The sequence below is a fragment of the Antedon bifida genome, chromosome 7, assembly GCF_963402885.1.
Source record: "Antedon bifida chromosome 7, ecAntBifi1.1, whole genome shotgun sequence".
In the NCBI taxonomy this organism is placed as follows: domain Eukaryota; kingdom Metazoa; phylum Echinodermata; class Crinoidea; order Comatulida; family Antedonidae; genus Antedon; species Antedon bifida.
The window spans coordinates 5111719-5135106 of record NC_136232.1 but is presented as its reverse complement, the minus strand read 5'-3'; the positions used below and the strand labels follow the sequence as shown (position 1 = coordinate 5135106).

The following is a 23388-nucleotide window of genomic DNA, read 5'->3' as shown; positions in this document are numbered from 1 at the left end:
AAATATGCTGGATTGCAAGTCATAAGTCATCTAATTCTCTATTGTTCTTTATTGTCAAAAACATCACAAACACAACTAAAAAACAACCATACAAAATAAGTGGCAGGAAGCACAAAATGGAACAAAGTCCCTATGGCTAAGAGCTAGTGTTCCCTAATTTTAAAACAAATACATGTCTACGCTATTATTTTTCTAACATGTCAATGTCTTTACAGGCTCCCTGAGAAGTATTACAACCTAAAGCTACCCCACAAATTGCCACCTAAACAGGATCCTTTATTAGTGACATCATTACCAATGCTAGGCTACATGGAACAGACTCTGGCAACAGCTGTAACAAAGAGTCTAACAGCAGTGGGTTGCTTCAAACCCAAGTACCCATTCATAAGTGCTTCAAGATCAGCTTTACTCTATGTTGCATACCATTTGAAAGGTATTGTATTTCTATTATATATATTCAGTAGAACCCCTATTAAGAGGACACCTTTCTTTTGGGACTCAATGATGAATAGGGGTTGGCCATAGTGTTAAAAACATATACTGCCAATCATTCACTTAAAAATATCCCCTTATAAGGGTGTTCATCGAAAATGGGCGTCTCAAAGGATCTTCATACATTTCAAAGATTCTTCCTGTTTGAAAACCTTTAGGGCAAAACAGAGCATTATAGTATTAGGATGAATAATTACTAATAAAACTGTGTAAATTATATAGATATATAAGGCACAAAGCTGTCAAAATAGATAGATAATAGATATCAGGATGAATATTTACTAATAATTAAGTAAATTATATATATAATTCTTTTCTTTTTTAGCATACAACCCGAAGAGTTCCGATTATGTCCGAAAAAAGTTTAAGAAGAAACTAATCCAGTTTGAAGACCAGTGTGAACTGATTAAATACTTAGGCAACAATATGACAATAAAATACCGTGATCCAAAATCACGGCCGATAGATTTTGATCACAAAATGAACAGTTTCTTGAACTTAAGAGGTACAGAGCCAACACCTACCTGGCTTATGTAAATTTATGTAAATTATACACTAGATAAACTATAATTAATTTTAATAAATTAATACATTAAACATACAGATGTTGATTAATGTTAGAATGGGTTAGTTATTATTACTACTGTATAAAGCTCTGTCTACAAACTTTATATGACAAAACAATATGATGTGCCCATATTTGAATATGTCATATCACTACCATATTTGGGCATATCCACTATCATATTTCGGCACATCACACTATAAACTAGTTTGATACTGTAGGGTAGACAGAGCTTTAGATTTAAGTCAAAATATACTTCCTGGTAAAATTTTAGAAAACAGATTTTGTTATTTATATTGACTTGAATTGTATGTTTTAGTATGTTATATTGTTGTAAACGAAAACAGATGAATTTCTCGGCAACAAAGCTGAAAAATAGAAACATGGAATAGTCTTATATTTGGTGACTTTTTTCAGCCCACCAAACCATATATTTATATTAGTTGAATATTTAGTCGGTTATATATTAAATGTTAAATAACTAGTTATATAAATACTGAGTGCAAATGTTTTCAATGATGGTTTTAAACATGGTTGCATTGAATAAATATAGGATGCCAGATTAGCAATGGCAATTCTCATCATGAAAGTGGTCTTTCATAAAGAATATATAGAAGTGAAGACTATTGCATGTAACCAAATCAATCTTGGACTTATTAACCAAAATGTTCTTGACAAACAATTTGAATACATTAATAGAATCCAGTTGAATTTATCCAACCAATAAACCTCTACAAACAGATACAAATTTTAATGCGAAATATTCTTATCTGATGAATTGTGGCCAAATATTGCGAGATCCGTCCAATAAGCCCAACAAACTTTGTGCAAATTCTCTAATCCGTCCGCCAATATTTTGGCAAGTTTGTATGTTTGATTGTATATAATTTATGAATTATTACCAATTTATGTAAATATTATTTAGTAATAAAATATGAATACATAAATGATTACTGTAAATAAACAAAAACATTTGTATTTGAAGTGTTTCTCAGTAAACATGAATAAATTGTTTAAAAAATGAGTATTTTGTGTTTTTCATTTTACTAGTGAATTTCAATTTAATATTTAATATTAATACAATATTTAATTGTATCATTTTCAAAACTGCAATTAAATTCTTACAATTTTGATGAAGTAGTCCTTTGAAACAATTTCACTTTTTAATTATTTTTTTATTCAGCAACCGAGCACCATAACACATTATATCCGCAACCCCTGTAACATTACAACAGATAAGTTTTAAATACTGTAACACATTTTAAAAAGTTATATAAACCTACAACTAGTACAAAATATTATTCACGACATCACCTTAAACACTTCGGTGTCAATCAATGACTTACGAAAGTTGCAAAAGCCCTTGAAAAAATCCGTAAAAGCAGTAGCTGATATAAACTACTTAAAAAATTGCAAAACGTTTGGCGTGTTTCCAAAATTTATAATAAAAAGAAATATCTTAAAATGGAGTTCTTTCTGGTATTGTTTTACTTGTTGTTTTAAATAGATATGCCTTATTTATAGGCCTAGTAAACTTTATACAAGTTATCACACACTATACGTGCGCTAAAAAAAGTGGAAAGCCATGAGAGGTCATCAACATTCCTGATAAATGACTTTCAGCCAATGATAGCTCTTCGGCGTTATTACGTCATTGGAATGTAGATCTTGTTGGGATATCCCTTTACAACACACGGTAAAGGTGGCTCAGTGCAAACAATGGTGGTCGTTAGTAAGATAATAAGTTAGATTATTCCGTGTCAATAATGGCGGTGGTATCAACTCGACATGGTCTTGGGAATTATATATATTTTATGTTTTTAGTTTTACTTTTTGGGAATTTTGTTTCAGCTGATATTGTCGAATCTTGTCAGGCACAGTGTAACAACGGAATAGAGGCGGTAAGAATTCTTCAAGTTGTTTACATGGGGGCTTAGGGGTTGTGCTCTTGCCGGGAGATATGCAGTTCAATCAATTCAATGTTGGTTTGATGATGGGGTGTGTAACATACTACTATGCCTTCACAACAACAAAGTACAGTAAATACTAACATAATTGTGTAAACATGACGTAAGCTTATTGTGTACATTTCTCTGTTGTCCCTATAACTTGCAAAAGAATTTTTAGTAATTCATGAATTGATTTTTATTTTTAAATTGATTAATTAGGAAAACAATAATAATAATGTTTAGTAATTATATTAGGCCTAGGCTAGTACTGATTAAAATTATACAGGCTAGGCCAACCTGTTTAATCATATCAATTGATTATTCAGAATTTAGTAAGTTAGAATAAAATAAACTGAATAAAAAGACCACTGGCAAAGTAATTAAAATTTGTATTGTAAGGTATCAATTTGACATGAGATATTTAATACAGAGTTTTAAACTTGTAGTTTAATATTAATAATTAAAGCTAAAAACATATTTAAAACGGAAATTGATAATTTAATTAAAAGTTGTATTCTTCTAATAGTAATATATTATTACTATTAGTAATACTAAGAAGAATACAATAGAATATATTAGAATACAACTTTTTGTTTGAAAATATGGATGGACTTAATTTAATGTCCTTGCCCTATATTGTTGTACTTATAGCTGTATGGTATTACTTGATACAAAGGCTTAGATGTCAGATTGAGGTAAAGTATGTACTTGGTTAACATGTCTAGAGTACACTTCTACTCCAACCACACAACAATAGATTCTGTGTCTAGTAATCACCAAACCAAGATAGATCATGTTGCATTCATGGGTAATATCAAGATGATTGAATGAATTAATTCAACAATCATTACTGTCCGTACTACCGTAGTTTATAATTCTATCACTAATTTCTGTTTTTTTTAAAAAGAATTACAAATTTATAAAATGTAACATATTTTGTGACATACAGTACTTTGTTTTGGTTTTTTATATAAAAAAAAAATTATATAACACTAGAGAAAAAGTAAACTTGCATACCAGATGAAATTGTTTCACAAAACATCCTACACTGTGTTGTGGTAGGTGTATAATAATAATAATAATACTGATCCAGAAATCTTAAATTGTCCCCGTGAAAAAAAATTGTTTTGTTGAGTATGCCATTTTAATAATAAAATAGTTATTCACTTCGACCAAAAATGTGATAAAAAAAAAATTATTTACCTGAAAAAACTACAATTTAAAGCCAAAAAATAGTTGAATTGACTGCCAGCCCATGGGGTTTTGGTTAAATTTAACCTTCATTTTGTCATTTTATAAGTGTTTAGGTATAAAGCTTAAGAAAGAACTGAATAATATACCACATTGACAGTCATTTCTATAGTATTGCGTGTACAGATTTTATTATGGAAAATTGTATTATGTATGGGTTAACAAAACATGTTCATAAATTCTTCTAATTTGTTTAACCTAACAGTTTAACCTGGAAATCGACATTGGTTTTTATTGTAGCTGAGAAGTTTTTGACAAATTGGTTTCTAAACTGATTCTTATCAATTTTATCAATGGAAATATGTACTGTAGTGTACCGAATATCCTCTGGTATAATCCCACCACCTTAGAACATGAAATTGGGCCGGACTGGGTGGGACTATATCTGGGGAAACCCTGGTTCAGGAAAAAAAATGATTGGTAAGCATATCTTGTAAAAACTTATCGGAACTGTCTAGAGAGATGCCTACAGTACATCTAGACCAAAAGTCAATACTAGGACTATAATAGCCGGATATGTACCTGTTTGTGAAATCATACATAAAGTTGGCTGGGATTAGACCAGAAGTGGGATTATACCCGAGGATATGCGGTAAATTTATTTCAACAATAAAATCTATATGCAGATGTGAAAAGTACTGTACATAGTTTGTAGCACGTCTCTATTCAAAGAGCTTTTGATAAAAAGAATATTTCCATTTGCCCTTGGTTCTTGTCAAAAACTTGCTATGGTTCACCGATCCTTTCAATTTTAGTCGTCAATGGACAAGAATTTAACTTTAAGTCAGTTTTTCTTTATTTCATGCTTAAGTGAAAGACTTAACAACTGATTGTTTATGTACTTTTGTGAACTATTTGAATATGAATAAATAATTTATCACCTGACTTTGAATTTGCTTTCAATAACAAAGGATAGATTTTGGGCATCAGACTTATTTATTACCAGTATTATTCATTTGTTTAATCTGATTGTCATCACATTTATAAAAATGTCCAACGAAACGTCATTCATTCCAAGCATTTTATATTTTTGCTTTTAAGTTTTTTTTTTCTTGATACATACTTTATATTTTAGTATTTTTCTTTTTCAAAATATTATTTAATTTAATTCCAATATCAAAATCTTTACACACTCTTATTTCTTAAGTAAAGTCAAAGTCAAACAATTATTACAAGAAAACAGAATTAAAATTTTGACTTGAGTGAGTATCAACTGCTAAAACTTTAAGTAAAACAAGAAATATTTCTTACAAAAAACGCTGCTCGACTTTTTGACGTAACACTAACAGTTTAACTTCATTGAATGCTGTTTTTTAATTGATTTAATTATTTAACAATCAGTAGGCCTAAAATAATTAGTAAGAAATGCTAGGCAGGGCCTAAACCTCATCAATTTTGTTCTTTGCCAATTACAGTAGAGAAAATGGTAATGAATAAAAAAAAAATCTGTACAGTACATTACTGTACTTAATTAAAAAATGTGGTTTGGACAGGAATGCATGACTGCTAATTCTCTGAATGGGTAACATATAAATCAAATTCATGTACAGTATGTTATAAAAACACATGAGAAAATTATTTTTTTTAGCCACTTTGTGTTTGTCCACAGTTCTTAAACTTAGCAGACTTTAAGGTGACATAATGTGACGTCTCCTATTACAACCACTTGATGTTGTTCTGTAGGAATGTTTTGAATTCTCATAAATTAATATGTAACCAGTAACATATTTCTCATTGTACACTTTTTCTTTCATAAATGCTATAAACGTCAACCCTTGAATGATTATTATTAATTATATTATATGGAATTTGTTCTGATACTGATATTTTGTGCAACTTAGCTTTAAAGTTTGATGCAGTACAATACAAACTCAAAATTGCAGTTTTACTGTATGTGGGATGTGTGATGAATATGTGTGGTTTTGAATCTGGTTAAAAAATTGTATTTCTGTCTGGGGAATTTAAAATAAAGTTAGGATTAATTAGGTAATGCTCGCGAGAATTAATAGTAACCTGATTTTCACTGTACTTAACATTGTATGTTACCTTGTGTGGTTCACTGAACTGTGATAAATGTAGTTTATTCACTCATAAAGTCTGCTAATACAAATGTAGTGAATTTTATTGTATATTTATTTTTAGACAAACATCAATGTTAGCCTACTGAACTAAGCAAATCAATTCTTCTTACCTTTACAGTACTGTACATAATTCTTGTAGGTTTAAAAAAAATGATATTTGTTTCTGTCAAAAAAATTAACTTTTATTTTTATTGTACAGATTTTATATATTTAACTTGTTCTGAATATTTTATATGTTTGCATTTATATGTTTTTATTGAGCGCTTTAATGGTCAGTTCCTTCACTAGAACTGAATAAACCACCCTCATTAAAGATGGTATAAAACAAATAAATAAATAAAAGATGAAAACCAATTATTAAACTATACAATATTATTATTCTATACAATATTATTATTATTATTTATAAATCTTCAATATTCAGAATACAGTCATATAATAATCTGTGTGTTTTGTAAAAATTGACACTATACTGTATACTGTACAGACTGGATAGGCCATCCTCATTAAAGATGGTATAAAACAAATAATAATAAATAAAAGATGAAAACCAATTATTATTAAACTATACAATATTATTATTCTATACAATATTATTATTCTATACAATATTATTATTATTTATGATTAATACCACCAAACTTGTGAGTTAGGATGACTATAAAAAAGTATAACAAGGCATTTAATAAAAAGGCAAATTGCCTTAAAATGTAAATGTGACATATTATTATTTATAAATCTTCAATATTCAGAATACAGTCATATAATAATCTGTTTTTTTTTTAAATTGGCACTATACTGTATACAAATACAGTACAGTAGGTATTGTATTCTATGGTATTTTAGTTTATCTCTTCACACCCTTCATTGAATGTAAGAAAAACAGAGACTTCATTGTTATTTGCTCGCATTAACTGCATAGAAAATAGTGATGACTGAAATGTTGGTTTACTGATCTTAACCCCATGAAGTAATAAGTCTAGTTTCGCTTTATTCTACAACTAAAGTACTGTATTTAATAGATTACTACCAATAATAATATTAATATTACCCTTTTTTTGTCTGTTTTTTTAGTGTCTGAGTGGGTGTACATTTTGGGACAACTCAACATTAGAAGTATGCACTCAAGCTTGTGTAAGTACTTTATTATAAACATTTGTTAAAAGATTTAAATGAAAGAGATCGTTTTATCCAACAGTATTTGTTATTTCATGGAGAATATTTCTCCATGGTTATTTTAAAATTAAGTTTGATGATTTACTGTTATAGACGAAATCAAAACTCTGATAGTTGCCAAGTAGCTCATTTCTCATCCTCTAAATTGAACATTTAGTTGAGCAACTCAAATGGGTGTGGTCCTAATCCATTTTACAAAATTAAGGTATTGTCCCCTGAAAAATTGAATATGCCATTTTATTATCACATAATAATAAATACTGTACACTAGTTATTCACTTTAACCAAAAATTAGATCAAGAAAAAATTATTCACCTGAACAATTTGTACAGTAATTTAAAACTAAAAATAGTCAAATTGTCTGTAGTGTCAGACAATGGGTTTTTTTAAACAGTTATTTTGTCTTTTATTAAGTGAAACCATTATTTTTGTTCATTTTGTTTTCTACGGAAGTGAAAACTTGGTTAAAACTACAAAGTCTGATTTTTTTAATCTTCATTTTTTATGTTTTTGGGGAACAATAAGAAAAGATAAAAACATGTTACCAAAATTCATATCAACAATATTTTTATGCAATATTTGAGATCTGATTACAGCACACTGTATGTAATTTGATAATGATTAGATTAAATTAAAGATATACAATACTGTATGATAGTACTGTAGGGTTATATTAAGCATAACTCTGTAGGTCTGAACAGGCCCTTAGACAAATAATACAGGCGTAAAGGTATAGAATAACCTACCTCAATCCATTTAGCCAACCTTGAAAATCTTTTATACATGTATTTATTTGTAATGTCAGTAATAATATGTTATCACTTTGTATGCATTTTTTGATGATTTTCCTAATAAATTCAAATCAAATTCAAATATTGGAAAAATTGTTATTTTAGAAATTTATTTTATTAAATGTCTTTGACAATATTATAACAGTATAATCTCTTAGATTTAGTTTTTATAACTAAGCTTTATCATCTACATAGTCTTACTGTGTAAGGCAATTTGTGTCACTGTATTTTCTCTGCAAATTTATAGTAAACATGAAATATTAAAAGTATGTTATTAAAAGTACTATTTCATTTTCGTTTGATGAATAACTTCTGTGGAGCCACATGATACCAACAAGTAATAATACAGTACTTGTGTCATATGGCTTGGAAATACCTACCTTGTGTATATCACCAGAAATTAGTTGTGGAATTCCAAGCAATAAATTTGATGCTTATGGGTCATGGGTGGAACATAACATAGAAAGTTCAAAGGTCATACTATCCATTATCTGTTGTGTAAGATCATTTATTTACTATAATAAGCCTCCAGAAGGAGTTCAACCAGAGAAGAAATTGGGACAGAAATTGAAAGCAATATTTATACCCCTTTCGAATTTCCTAGCAAAACTTTTGTGTTTAAACACACTGGGACACACGCTGTACATTTATTTTATTTTATTGACTCTCACCGTACCGTACCGTACATTACACTTACAGTATTGTCATATAAAACACATAGAAAACAAATAAAATACAGAACAAAACATAATATAAGTGTAGGCCTACTGTACAAATGAACAGGTAATGCAGTTTTGATTAGAAAAAAACTGTACCCAACACAAACCTTTTTTTATTACTTTAAATATAAATTTATTATTTTAGTTGCAGTATAGTACAGGTATTATACTGTAGATACTGTATTTTTATTCAAATTGCAATAAATTAAATTTATGATCGTACTATAGTGTGGGTGACACTGTATGTTTAACTAAACAACAATAGAAATTGTAGTTAATATAATGAGTCATTAACACACGTTTTGTGGTTACAGCTTCTATTAGTATTATTATTTACTTATCAGTATATTTCCTGAAACACTTGAATACCAAGTAATTTAGTTTGTTTTTTTAAGTCGTTATTAAGTATTAATGTTTTAATCACTTATGTTATGTTGCAATTCTCCCTGTAATTTATTAAATGTTGGATAACTTCTTTTTAATAAATATTCATATAATATTAAATGTTTTTTACATAAAAATATACATTTAGAACATAAGAAAACAAACTAAAAATATCGATGTAAGGATTTAAGTCGAAGTCGAAGTAAGTTTATACTTACTTTTTATGTATTAAAAATAGAAAATGTACCTACTATCTGAAAATCTACCTACTATTGGAGTGGAGTTGTGGCTTGGTGGTTATGATGCTTGGCTGCCACTCCAAGGGTCCTGGGTTCCTGTCACATGTCAGGATTTTTTCTAAGGACCAAATTACAACTCCACTCCCAAAGACTTGTATAAGACTTTGTTTATGTAGAGCATCTTGTGTATATGTTTGTATTGTGAACCTCTGAGGGTCCCTAATGATCAGCAATTGCTGGATGGATCACACTCATTAAAATATGGTAAAAAAAAAAAAACGGTGAAATAGATAAAAATGTACATTTAACTGCTACTAATAGTTTCTAGTATATTTATAATGAATTAATAATTTAATGTCTTTCTTTTTTATTTTTCAGAATGATACTTATTATTTTAATGGAAATACACAGGTACTATTGAAGTGTTATTTTATTTTTTATCCATGTTCAAATTAATTTTGTTAGAGAAGTAGAAGGGACTTCAGGACTCAACAAAATGTCAACTTAATAATAGGGGTGTCTACTGAATAGGGATTGCCTGTAGTGTTAAAACATACAAAGTATAGTGTATTTCTCCTAGAGAAGTAGAAGGAACTTCAGGACCCCCTGAATATAGGTTGGTTGTAGTGTTTAGTGTATTTCCCCTTGTTACTTACACATTAAGGTGTCTTCTATAGGGCTGTTCCCTGAATAGAGGTCCGCTTAGTAGTGTCAAAACATACAATATAGTTTCCCCTCGTTCCTTTTAAGTAAGGTCTTCTATAGGGATGTCCCCTGAATAGAGGTTGGCTGTTGTGTCAAAACATACAGTATAGTTTCCCCTCATTCTTTTCACAGTAAGATCTTCTATAGGGGTGTCCCCTGAATAGAGGTCAGCTCTGTAGTGTCAAAACATACAGTATAGTTTCCCCTCATTCCTTTCACAGTAAGATCTTCTATAGGGGTGTCCCCTGAATAGAGGTCAGCTCTGTAGTGACATTTGAATGAGGTCTAGTCACTGTTTCATACTGAGAGACAGTTTTGACCCATTAATATAATCTACTGATTGATTCAATTCAACAACAAAAATCATATCTAAAAAAATAAAGATTTCTGACTTGTTGATTTACTGTATAGACGGTATTACACAACAAAACCATATTTTTATATTATGCAATTTTGTTTTCTTTTGTCCTGGTATCCCATTTAGGGATACGCTTGAATGAACCTATAATTCCTTTTTATAAATTCTTTTCAGGTGCAATATTGTATAGAAGGTTGTGAATACGCAGCCAATGAATATGCTAAAATTGTGGAAGGTTTGTAACAACAGAACAGCTTTCACTACTCTAAAGCTCTGTCTACACTATTAAAAAAAAGTGTGATGTGCCCATATATGGTAGTAATATGCTTAAATATGGTAGTGATATGACATCATCATGTCCATATATAGGCACATCACGTAAAGTTTGAAAATTTAGGTACAACAAGACAAATTTAGATTTGATGACTTGCATAATAAAGATAAAAAACCTTATAAACTCACATTAGGATTAATATGAATAAAATGAATATTATTTTTACAGGCCAAATTGGCACCCCAACTCCGCCTCGGTTAATGGGCATCATAACTAGTGTAAGTATACCATTAGACTGGGATGGCGCAGATCATGAAGCAGTCTCATATCGTATTCAATGGAGGTATGCTGATGTTGGACAAGATATGTGGCACAATTTCGATGTAGGGGTAAGATAATGTGTCTTAAGAGTTGTTTTCAACCTTTGGTTCTAATGTTGAATGATTGCCTGAGTGGTTAAGACAATGGAACTGTAATTACATAGCCATAACATCGGCAAGGGTTCGAGGCTCACTCGCTCCATGGTTCTGGTGGTAGAACGAGTCTTCTTGGCTAAGGACTATAAACTGTAGGTCCAGTGTACACATCTAGCTCATGTACACTTTAAAGTTTGAGATGAGTAGGGGGTTACCCCTGTGTACTAGTACATCACAGCCACTGATTATAAAAGTCTTTGACTGAAGAGGCTATCCAGTATAAAGAAACAATAACTATCATGGTCATACAAAAAACACCTCATTGTGATCTTTATTTTTTAGTGCCAGTTTAGGTACAAGAGTGAAAACGTTTTAATTTTTATTTCAGGCCATCACCGTCACTAACATAGAAGTAACAGGCCTTGATCCATATGTAAATTATCGGTTTAGAGTTGTATGGTTTATAAACACATTAAATTACCCGTATTCTAATGAGTCTGTCGTGATACAGACAGAGGCAGATGGAGGTAAGTACTATGTAATATGCTATAGGGCATTTATTTTTAGGCCAAAGTTTTGTTCAACTCAGCCATGTTACTATACGTGCATCGTCCTAATGATCTAGTATGTGCAGCCATTTAGACCAGCAACACTCTCATTCATCCTCATCATCTTCTCATTCTTTGCTAATACAGTAGGTTTCCTCCAATTAGAGACCCCTTTATCAATTGTATCAAACAAATATTTTGATTGTAGAGTGTTATATCTACTTGTTTGTGCACCAGACCATTTGCTTAAAAACTACAACCAAAATCTAGTTTGACTGTAATTTTTTGTTCATATTTCTTCTAGTTCCAGCAAGTCCTCCAACTATTGTGAGCCTTGCAAGTCTGTCATACAGCAGCATCGACATTGTATGGGAACCACCCTTCTTCAGTAACGGACCAATCATAATGTACACCCTTACAGTGGTGCCAACTGACGGATCTACAGATGTTATTACGGCAGAAATATCTCCCGATCAACTTAAACATACATTCAGAAATCTTGCAGATGCTGTCAAGTATACAGTGACTGTTGCAGCACGAAATAGTGTTGGATTAGGACCAATAGCATCTGACGAAGTCACGACACTTGCCATGCCAACTTGTATGTGTTTCTGTTTTAAGATAAGATATATATTCTAACCTTCATGTATTATATAATACTAACAAGTATACCCGCCCCAGAATAGGTTTCAAATGTAGTTTAAAACATCATTTATCAGATTTGAATTATACTTGCCCTCCTCAGGATTACTTTACCCAAGTTTCAGCTCAATCGGTGCAATTTTGAAATGTTACCATGACCTTTGACATTGCATGATCTTGGGTGGCGTCCTCCTCGATATCAGATTAATAAGTGCTCTATCCTCAGGATTACTTTTCCCAAGTTTCAGCACGATCGGAGCGATATGAGAATTTTGAGATTTGACCTTTTACCTTGATGACCTAACAAGCACAAAATTGTTCATTCTAATACTGAGCTGCGCCCACCCACCAAGTTTGAAGATTGTGCAACCCCTAGTCTCTGAATAAGGCCGGACAGACATGAGATAGTAAGAATTTATATATTGTTTGTATTTAAATAGATGGAGATATACCAGCCAACCTGATTGTAGGTGTTAATAATTTCTACCTATCACCTGATAACTATAAGAATGCACTCACATATATTGATTTTATGAGTTTGCAGTCATCCGAATCTGCCCAGAGTGTCCACCAAATAGAGATAGACCAGGCTGCACTTGATGGTAAGATTGTTTTTTTTATTTTTTATTATTATTATTATTATGGTTTATTCAAATCAATGGTTAAAAACTTTGAAAATACACATTGATAGAAAAATACATTAACTACCTAGTCTTGAAAAAATAGGAATTTGTACTTAATTTATTACAATGACATATCTCCAACCTTCTTGCAAGAAACATTAATTAATACCAGTGACTGACTTGCATAAGCTAGGGTTCCTTGTTTTTCTCACACCATGTCTATGGTATTTATCACAGGAGCTCACAATAAATCATGAAATAATAGAAAGAAATATTTAGTATTGATAATTAATTGCTTATAGTGATTGATTGTTTATATATATTATACACAAAATTTCATTCCAAAATTGTTTATATCTCTACCAAGCTACCTTCTTTGTTTTCTACTCTTATTCAGACTCCACCCTGCCTCCTTTTGTTGTATTTCTTTTATTCCTGTCCACCCAGGCAGCACTTGCCAGCTCTTATACTATGAAGTTATCCAAATTCCTTCACTTGCACTGATGAAGGGCTAGTGTTGCCCGAAAGCTCTGCTAACTTTTCTGGCTGTTTTACTTATCGTTTTGATTTAGCTTTTCGCTTTTTTTTTTGTATCTCCATTGAGATCCAGCCACTGATACCCACAGCATTGTCATTTTTTCAGTAATTTGCCTTTGGATTTATATATTATACACATGATGAACACAAGATTAGACCTCTAATTGTATATTTATTCAGTATTTTATTATTCAACTTCTGTATTTCATTAATTTTTCAATACTATTAAAAGTCTGTTATTTTTCATTGTTAATAAGCTGCACTTTTCTATTATTATCATTATTGTAAATAACCACAATTTTTTTTTTTAAATCGCTGTACTACTGTATACAGTACATGTTATTATGGTTATCATTATTATGACTAAAAATATTATGATTGAAAAAAAAAACTCCCCTACTAATTGTTGCCCTTGAATAATGCATGATATGGGACTTGTTTCAGGATGTGCATTTTATTTCAATGAACAAGTGTACTTCTTCAGTGACGACACTGGAGCCATACATAGACGAGCTGAAAACGACTCGCAATCTACAATCATTTACAACAGCCCCAATCATCCAAAGGAAATGTCAGTTGATTGGCTAAATGAAAAGCTTTATTTTATCGAAGACCAACAGGTAAGCAGGCTACAGAACTATTGTAAGAGGTGTACACTGGACCTACAGTTAATAGTCCTTATTCGAGAAGACTCGTTCTTCCACCAGAACAAGTGAGCTAGTGAGCATTGAACCCTTGCCCTTGATGTTATGGCTACATAATTACAGTTCCACTGTCTCAGCCACTCACTCATGTATGTCGCATGCAGAATACTTTACCAAAATAGTAGTAGCATGATATTCAAATAAGTATATTATACTTTAGTTCCTTTTTGATACAAAATTATATTGCAGATTTCAAGATGTGATTTAGATGGTGGAAATGTGGAAGTTGCTGTAGGAAATTTAGTGTCCACACCCACAGAAATCAGAGTTGATCCCGCTAATGGGTAAGTGGACTAATGTCATTAAATTTAATCATCACAAACCGAGACACTTTTCACTAAATTTGAAAAAAAAAATTGATATTCTATGTTAGAACCCAGTCAAGCGACACTAGATGTAAATAAATTTGATAACCTCTATTAAGGGACATTTAAGACCCAACAAAGGGGGTAGGGTAGGGTTTTTTTCTGAATAGGGGTGTCCCAATGGATGATAAAAAATTATTTTGACATTTCTTTTCAGATATTTATTCTGGTCAGAACTAAACAGTGGTATCTATCGACTACAATTATCAAGTGTAGTAACAAGCCCAGATGATAAAGAATTAATTGTTGCAAACTCACAAATTCAAGCATTCTACGTGTCTAGTGCCAACATGGTAATTTACTACCCAGATGAAAGCAATGGCACTATTTATTCTACAAATCTTGACGGAACTCTTAAAACGTTAATAAACAATGTTAGAAACTTACAAATAGGAATAACATTACAAAATGTAACCAGCTTGGTTCAGTATGGGGATACAATCGTCTGGGTGGAATCACTCAGAATGTACTCATTTGTAGGAGAAGAGAATTCAAATGAAGTAACTGCCTTTGGAGATGCTGTACTTGACAAGCCTGGATATCGTGGTATGGTCGTAGATCACCCCTCGGCGCAGCCTTACCCAATACCGTTAAGGCCAGAGGGCGTACAAGCACTGTTTACTAACGATACTGCTACGGTGTCATGGGATGCTTTAACAGGTAATTTGCAACATAAACATGCTGTTGAAACCAGGCTAAAAAAAAAAATTCTGTTATTATCAATTACTCGCCAGGCCCATATTTTAAGGCTAACAATCTAGAAAGGTCTTAAAAGGAATTGTATGCATCAAAATCCTATTCCCCTTTGTGATTGTAGTATATAACATTCTTTCTTGTATGTACTTCATTTAATACTGCATTGTACTTCTTTACAGAAACTGGAAGTTGGCAGGGATGGTCTTATCGTGTCCAGGCTTTTGATGGTGATACAGTAGTCTCCACCACAGAGGTTACATCCAGTAAAGCTGTTCTAGATAGTCTTTTTCCTTCTACAACCTATGATATCAAAGTGGTAGGCTTTACAGCTGATGGTGATGGTCCAGTATCAATATCATACACTGGTGAAACACTTCAAACTGGTAGGTACTGTGTAAACAGAGGTATTGCAATCTTTACAAAAACAGACATGTCTTGTGGAGCTGCTTTCTTTTTTGGCTATAACATTAGTTATAATTATTGTCCCACTGAATTTTTTTTGGAAATGCCATTTTAATGTCAAATAATAGTAATAATTCAAACTTGAATTGAAAAAAAAGAATATTTACCTGAAAATTATAATTTAAAAGCAAAAAATAGTCAAACTGTCTGTCAGACAATGGGTTTTTGGTTAAATTTAACAGTTTATTTGATCTTTTTATATGTGAAACCATTATTTTTATTCGTTGTTTCCACAAAAGTGAATAAACGTGATTAAAACTACAATCTGATTTTTAGTAATCTTAATTTTTCATGTTTATAGTAAACTATTCACAATTGTTTTTCTATTCAATTGAATAGAGGCCCAGTTAAGTATTACTTATTCTATTCTTTTTTAAGACCATTCTTTTTTTCTTACCATTTAGCCATTCCTGAACCATATTTGGTAATAGGAACTGATCAAGGGATTCAGAGGGTTGGTCTGGATGGTAATGAACAACAGCCTATCACATCTTCATCATCAGACATTAAAGGTAATAAAAACAATAATAATCATTCTTATATAGCGCTTATTGCAGAATGCTTCACATTATTACCCAGTCATTTTTTTAATTAAACATGTGTGGAAACATACTCCCATAATGCAGCTAGTAATCAGTGCAAAGTTGTGCCTTGATCTAACCGGGTACATATTTATACACCTGGGTAGAAACGTAAGTAATCTTGCCTAAGGATACAAGCAATGCGGCGAGAGTTGGTTTCGAACATACCACACCATACGCCCTCATGTAGGTAGTCTTATTATATGTATATATAAGCAATACAACTTTACTTTTAAGAATAATATAATAGGAATATTAATAATAGACTTATATAACATCTAATACAAATATTTACAATTGCTTTATATTGTATTTATTGCATCAAAATGCAGTGCACTAGATGTTATACTTTACAATAAAATACCATACAAGTATTGTGCGTTATTGTAAAGTCAGTACAGAAATATTATTTATTTTTTAATTGTTATTGATAGATATTGATTGGTATGGAGACTTAGTCATCTGGATACACTCGGATAGTTCCAACGATGAAGTGTATTGGACAAATACGGTCAACTCTGGACCAGACACACAGATTAACGGGATATCACTTGCCAATGAAATAGCCATTGACTGGATGGGAGGTCAACTATACTGGGCTGACAATGAGCAGGTGTGTACTTGCCCTGTTCAACAAAACATCTTCTTCTCGAATAAATTGGCAGACAAAGTACTGTATGAATGTTTACCATCATTGTAATAGTTACTGTGTCTACAGTAGAACCTCTATAAAGGAAACGCCTTCAGGACCAAACAAAATGTCTCCTTAATAGGGATGTCCTGAACTGAGTTAGTTGAAGTGTTAAAACATATATCATTTATTTGTTTCACAGGAAAGTGTCCCCTTTATAGGGATGTCCTTTGAATAAAGATGTCCACTTTATAGAGGTGTCCTTTGAATAGGGATGTCCCCTGAATGGGGGAATCTACTGTATGTCTATTCTAATATAAAACACTTTTGTGTTTTTTGGTTTGAATTATTTTATTATCATTATTATTATTTGTGTATCAGTTATACAGTTTTTTTTCAGCCACTTTACTTTATACAGTAGTAACTTTATATTGTGTTCATACCTGTCTACATTTTATTATTTACCATCACAGATCAAAAGAGCTCAATGGTCAACTACCAACTCTTCCAATGTTGTTCCAGAGGTAGTTATTGAGGCAGTAGTTGTAGACATGGCTATTGACTCCCCAAACGCCTATATTTACTGGATATCTAGGAGTCTATTCAGGCCTTATGCCGTGGAGTGTGCTCGTCTGAACAATGAACTAGGAAGCAGGGTTGTAATCTATGAGACAGAGGAATTGGTGGATGAGGAAATCATAAGCCTAACGTTGGATTTTGATGGTGGGTTTGTTTACTGGCTTGTTGACACAGGGAGCTTAAGACTTTACAGAACTGCCCTTGCTGTCAAGTAAGTGTTTTATTATAATTCTAGTTGTGGATTTTGCTTTCTCTCTTTTCAGTTACACTCTTAAAAATGTATTGTCCCCCTGAAATTGTTAAACAATTTTGTGTTGAATATGCCATTTTAATGTCACATAATACTTATTCACTTTGACCAAAAATTGGATAAAAAAATAATATTTACTTGAAAAAGTGTAATTTAAAGCAAAAAAATACTTACATTCTCTGTCAGACAATGGGTTTTGATTAAAATTATTCTTTTGTCTTTTTATAAGTGAAATATTTATTTTTATGTGTTTTTTTTTACAGAAGTGAATAACTTTATTAAAGCTTATTTAAAGTCTGATTTTATTAATCTTCATTTTTCATGTTTTTGGGGGACAATACATCTTTAAGGGAAAATATTTTTAAAGGGACAAAATTGTTGAAGAGAGTCATTTTCTAAGCATTTAGTTTAGGATTTATGGGTATATACTTCTTTTAATTTGCACTGGTCCTGGTAATATTTTTTGTCCAAATAATGTGTATTTTGTTTCTTTTACAGGAGAGAATTTGATGAATATCGAGCATATTTTATTCTTTATTTGTTATTATTATTTCATAAATACTTGTTTACTTCTATAGTATTATTTTATGTTCTTATTGTTTGCTGAATCCCATTTTCGTTTAGTTTTGTTTCATTTTATTATTTTACTTTATTTATTTTGATCAGTGGAATTGAACCAAACCCAACTTTAGTTATAGATGTACAAGAAGCAATCCAGTGAGTACCTATATTTATTTTTTTTTTAAACCATTTTAAACAATATTTGTTTTATTTTTCTTTACCTAAAAGTGGGTGAGTTAGTGAGTGAGGTTAAGACAGTGGAACCATAATTACGTAGCCATAACATCGGCCAGGGTTTGGGGCTCACTCGCTCCATGTTTCTGGTGGTAGAACAAGTCTTTTTAGATAAGGATCATAAACCATAGGTCCAGTGTACACATTTAGCTCATGTGCACTTTCAATAACCTAGTACATCCTTTGAGATTAGTAGGGGGTTACTTCAGTCTACTAGTACACATACAGCCACTGTCATACTGGGCACTGTGGGAGAACAGTAGTTTAGTACTGATCAGGCTTCCAAGAATAAAGAAAGAAATAAACATAAAAAAATAAAAATCTATATTATAATTTTACTCAGAACACCAACACTGCACTACTACAGTAACCGGTTTTTCTGGATAACCACCAATAAGAACATCGCAGTTGCTAGTGGTAATGGCAACAGCATGGCGACCATCTCTTCTGTGTCCGCTGATGCGTTGAGTGTAGTTCAAAGGTCACTCCACCCTGTACCAGGTAGGTTGTATTATTACTATTGTATTAAATGGTGATGAAAATGATGGTAGTGTTTGTAGTATAAATACTGTACCTCCTGCGTATTATATATGCACACCTTTTTGGCTTCTCTGATCAAAGTTTAAATCAAAGTTCTATGATGAGAGCTATTCCAATCGTCTATACCACTTTTTTACCATAGGACATTCATAAAAATATTATATTATTTGTTTCCAGATGGTTTTAGTGAACAGTCTCTTGTAATCCCTGATGCAATTCCAAGAAACAGCATCACCATACATGGTAGCAACGCGGCTGACTTCAACGTGGAATGGCGCCACAGTTCTGAGGTTTTTGACAGTGTTGATCTGTTTTACGATGTTACTATTGAAATAGAAAATGGAGAGACGATACAAGTGAGTAACAGAATTTTTGTTTGTATTAACCATTTAAATGAAACTTTTTAACAGATCCTTTCCCATTTCCCAATGAAAGCCCAGTAAATATTACCGTACCACACAATTTGGTTGTAGGCTAGGCCAAAGCCTAACAAGGACATGGTTGGAGGCCTAGATAGTGGCACAGTAAATTCTCATGAACCATAAAGCAATAACAGATGTTGACGACACACTAACAATATACATTTCTCCAACTTGTTACACAATACTTGTCCATTATGTTTACATGTTAGTTAGATATATCAACAACTTTAATGAAATCTTTAAATATTTTGGTTTCTATGTTTGACATTTTTGCTTTAGAATTTATACAGTGACGGAAAGTAAAAATTAGATTTTGATTTTGTAGAAAACACTCTCGGTTCCTTCGTACAAGATACAAAATTTGGCACCTTACACTCAGCTAGATGTTACAGTATATGCATACACTTACTATGGTGTGGCACCCTCTTCTCAAGCTACGCTTAGATCGCCGGAAGCAGGTAAGCTAGTAAAGTTAATTAAAATTCATCTTCTTCTTCTTAATCTTTTTATTAATATTTTTTAATCTTTGTTTTGTTTATTTGTTTTTTGTTTTGTTTGTTTGTTAGGATTACTCAAAAAGTAATTACAAGATCTTTACCAAAATGAAAATACAGATAGACATGTGGTCAAGGACCACTCCATCCATTTTGGAGGCAATCCGCAATCCCAGTCCCAATTCTGGACCACTTTTTAGAATTATTTTCAGACCTACTAGTGTTAAAAGAAAGGAGAGAATTTTCAAAAGCTGGCGACAATTAAACTGAAATTGCTTTTTCTCAAGAACTACTCGTCCAAAAAAAAGGCAGGAGTTATAATTTGTGATTTTCTTTTATTTAATTGGCTATTTTCTTGTCTTCCAGCACCTTCCAGTCCACAAAATCCCAGAGTCTTTGTATCCACAATTAATGACCCAATGTCTGATACCGTTCAGTACGAAGCCGAGTTCAGATGGGAGGCTCCCTTGATGTCCAACGGTGTCCTCCGAGGCTACACTATTTACTACGGAGTAACTGATTCTTTAGATCTTACCTTTAATATCACTGATTTATCAGTGACCACATATACAACTAGTCTTAACGAAAATGCTGTTTACTATTTTCAAGTAAGAACATTATTCCAGTTTTGTTTGAACTTCACATATCTGCAAATCTGTCAATAGAGAATGAATATTTATAATTTATTTTGTGTTTTAATTGCGTTTAATGTCTTATATAAACACTTATATTTATCGCACTACTTTTTCAGGTGGCTGCATACACAAATGCTGGTAACAGTGCTAAGACAAACCTTGTTACAGCAGATAGAAGTGGTATGTCATGATTTTGTTTTTAAAGCTGTGTTTCAATATTCAATTCAAAATTCTTTAATCATCCCACACGGGGCAATTCAAATGTAGGCCTACAGACACGCTTTTGTTCATTTATATAGAGATATGACCACCATACATATTCTGGAATCTGGGAGAATATTCCTACACACCTGTGTCTAAAGTTTGTAGGGAAGTACTGTATACTATATTAATTATTATGTGTACCCTTATTAATAATATGTTATTTTAGCTCCAGTTGCAGTTCCCATGGTGCTTGTTGTTGGTTCTTCCGGTCTAACGGTCATCGATCTAGATACCAGTGAGCAAGAGGTTACCGGACTAAGCAACATCCTAGCTCTTGGCTACATATCCCAGCGTAACAACATGTTGTATTATGTTGATGGATCGGATGATTCAATCAAACAAGCTGAGGAAGATGGAAGCAACCCAACAGAGGTACTGTTTATTCAATTCTTTATTTATTCATCAAAACATAGTTGATAAAATTAACACAAAAAAGACAAGCACATATATATATATATGCACATGACCCAATTCTAGTGTTTTATGTTTCATTTTGTTTTATTGGTTTCTCCACACAAACATACAAACAAGGTAATCAAATATAAATAATAATACAGTCAACTCTCCCAATACCATACACCTTTGGGCTGGCCAAATATGTCTGGTTTTCTGGAAAGATGATATCTTAATTCTGTAACAAAGAAAATATATTGATATACCATATATCCTTGGGTATAATACCACTTCGGTTCTAATCCCATCCCCTACTTTATGTCTGATTTCACAAACAGGCATATCCTCCGGTATAGTCCCAGTATTGAATTTTGTTTGTATATAGTAGGCCTCGCTCTAGCCAGTTTAGATCATAATTTTTTCCATGAACCACAGTTTCCCCAGGTATAGTCCCACCCCACAAAGTCGGCCCAATTTCATGTTCTAGGGGGTGGGATTATACCAAAGGATATACGGTACATACATTCTCTGAAATTTGTAGCTAAGCAGATATTTTATTTATTTTAGATCCTTGAGATTGGCGACAGTCTTGATGCAAATAATGTTGGTTTTGCTGTCGATTGGATTGCCCAGAAGATCTATTGGACAGAAAAAGAAAATGCAGACAGTGTCATTTATGGTTACGATCTGACCATTGGAGTCTTAGCCACAAAGATGCAGGTTTTTGTGGAAACTGGAACCATCACTAGCCTGGCGGTCAATCCTCAGGACAAGTAAGTATTATTCAATTCTTTAAATTCTATCACCTAACTTCTTTCGACCTTTAAACTCTACTAGGTTCCATATAGACCTGTAGTGTTATCCAATAAACCTACGATTCTCTATACAAACACATACAGTTCTTGTTTGCACTAATAGTAATAGTGCATTTGAAAAGCTCTACTAATCATTGTTAAACCTGTTAATTGTATCATTTCCTTTTTATTAAATTCTCAAGGCAATTGTTTTTAGTGCACTAATATGCAAATAATGAATGTTTATACATGTAATAGTACAAATAATGGCATGACGTGAATGATGAAAGGTTATATTTTTACACGGAATTCATACAAGAAAAAAAGTACTATTGAACGACCGTTCATTAGTGCATACTATTGCACGCCATGTGACCCACAATCGCCCAATCAAATGACAGGAATTTATTTAGGTGTTATATAATTTCTAATAGTGCACCTAATGTGCTAATTATTTTAAAACTTGATTGAACCATTTTTGTTGAATTCTCAAGGCAATTGTTTTGGAGCGTCACAACTGATAGTGGAAGCATACTGAAAACCTCTGATCTTGATGGTGGAAATGTTCGACCATTGATAGGCCAGAGCGTACGGCGGCGTCGACAAACCCCCTGCCCGTCCACACAGTCGCTAGCAGTATTTGACCCAACCAGTCAGTCTGTGTTTTTCACAAGTGGTGAAGATATTTGGACTTCTGACACCACAGGGCAAACATGCACACTGTTGGTGGATGGGAGCAGTTTGTCTTCTCCAAATGGTTAGTTTATTTCTGATCTATTTTGTAAAAGACTTCTGCATGATTTAAGTGATTGGTTTGATATTTTTGTACATAAATATAACACAAGAATTAATTATGATTTTAACATAGCCATTTCCGATTGTCGCATTAATTTAGTTTGCATATCCAGACGCCATCATTTGGAATTTAAAACTTCCTCTTTAGATTAAGAATAAACAGATCAAGGAATGTCTAAAAGAACTACTGTTATCGCAGTATGTGTGTTTTATTTTTTGCTATTTTATTTTTCGCATT

General features: G+C 32.1%; 2 protein-coding genes across 5 annotated transcripts in view; both read left to right on the top strand.

Moving 5' to 3' along the window:
- The window catches only part of LOC144847334 (adenylate kinase 9-like), a 28978-nt gene extending 26962 nt beyond the window's left edge, over positions 1 to 2016 (top strand). For all 4 annotated transcript variants that reach the window (XM_078703626.1, XM_078703625.1, XM_078703627.1 and 1 more), the window contains 2 exons: positions 216 to 433; positions 818 to 2016. In XM_078703626.1, the coding sequence (XP_078559752.1) occupies positions 216 to 433; positions 818 to 1029 (430 nt within the window). In that variant the 3' untranslated portion in view covers positions 1030 to 2016. The remainder of the gene's footprint in view (positions 1 to 215; positions 434 to 817) is intronic.
- A 766-nt stretch (positions 2017 to 2782) lies between these two features.
- LOC144847333 (proto-oncogene tyrosine-protein kinase ROS-like) overlaps positions 2783 to 23388 on the top strand; it is a 32345-nt gene continuing 11739 nt past the window's right edge. The window contains exons 1-24 of the mRNA XM_078703622.1: positions 2783 to 2958; positions 7413 to 7472; positions 10026 to 10058; positions 10885 to 10945; positions 11213 to 11373; positions 11789 to 11927; positions 12253 to 12549; positions 13031 to 13192; positions 14195 to 14370; positions 14644 to 14738; positions 14977 to 15479; positions 15695 to 15898; positions 16382 to 16489; positions 16993 to 17171; positions 17663 to 17979; positions 18685 to 18735; positions 19157 to 19314; positions 19531 to 19709; positions 20101 to 20233; positions 20636 to 20877; positions 21021 to 21084; positions 21335 to 21540; positions 22129 to 22334; positions 22850 to 23112. Coding sequence (XP_078559748.1) covers positions 2824 to 2958; positions 7413 to 7472; positions 10026 to 10058; positions 10885 to 10945; positions 11213 to 11373; positions 11789 to 11927; positions 12253 to 12549; positions 13031 to 13192; positions 14195 to 14370; positions 14644 to 14738; positions 14977 to 15479; positions 15695 to 15898; positions 16382 to 16489; positions 16993 to 17171; positions 17663 to 17979; positions 18685 to 18735; positions 19157 to 19314; positions 19531 to 19709; positions 20101 to 20233; positions 20636 to 20877; positions 21021 to 21084; positions 21335 to 21540; positions 22129 to 22334; positions 22850 to 23112 — 4132 coding nt within the window. The 5' untranslated portion in view covers positions 2783 to 2823. The remainder of the gene's footprint in view (positions 2959 to 7412; positions 7473 to 10025; positions 10059 to 10884; positions 10946 to 11212; positions 11374 to 11788; positions 11928 to 12252; positions 12550 to 13030; positions 13193 to 14194; positions 14371 to 14643; positions 14739 to 14976; positions 15480 to 15694; positions 15899 to 16381; positions 16490 to 16992; positions 17172 to 17662; positions 17980 to 18684; positions 18736 to 19156; positions 19315 to 19530; positions 19710 to 20100; positions 20234 to 20635; positions 20878 to 21020; positions 21085 to 21334; positions 21541 to 22128; positions 22335 to 22849; positions 23113 to 23388) is intronic.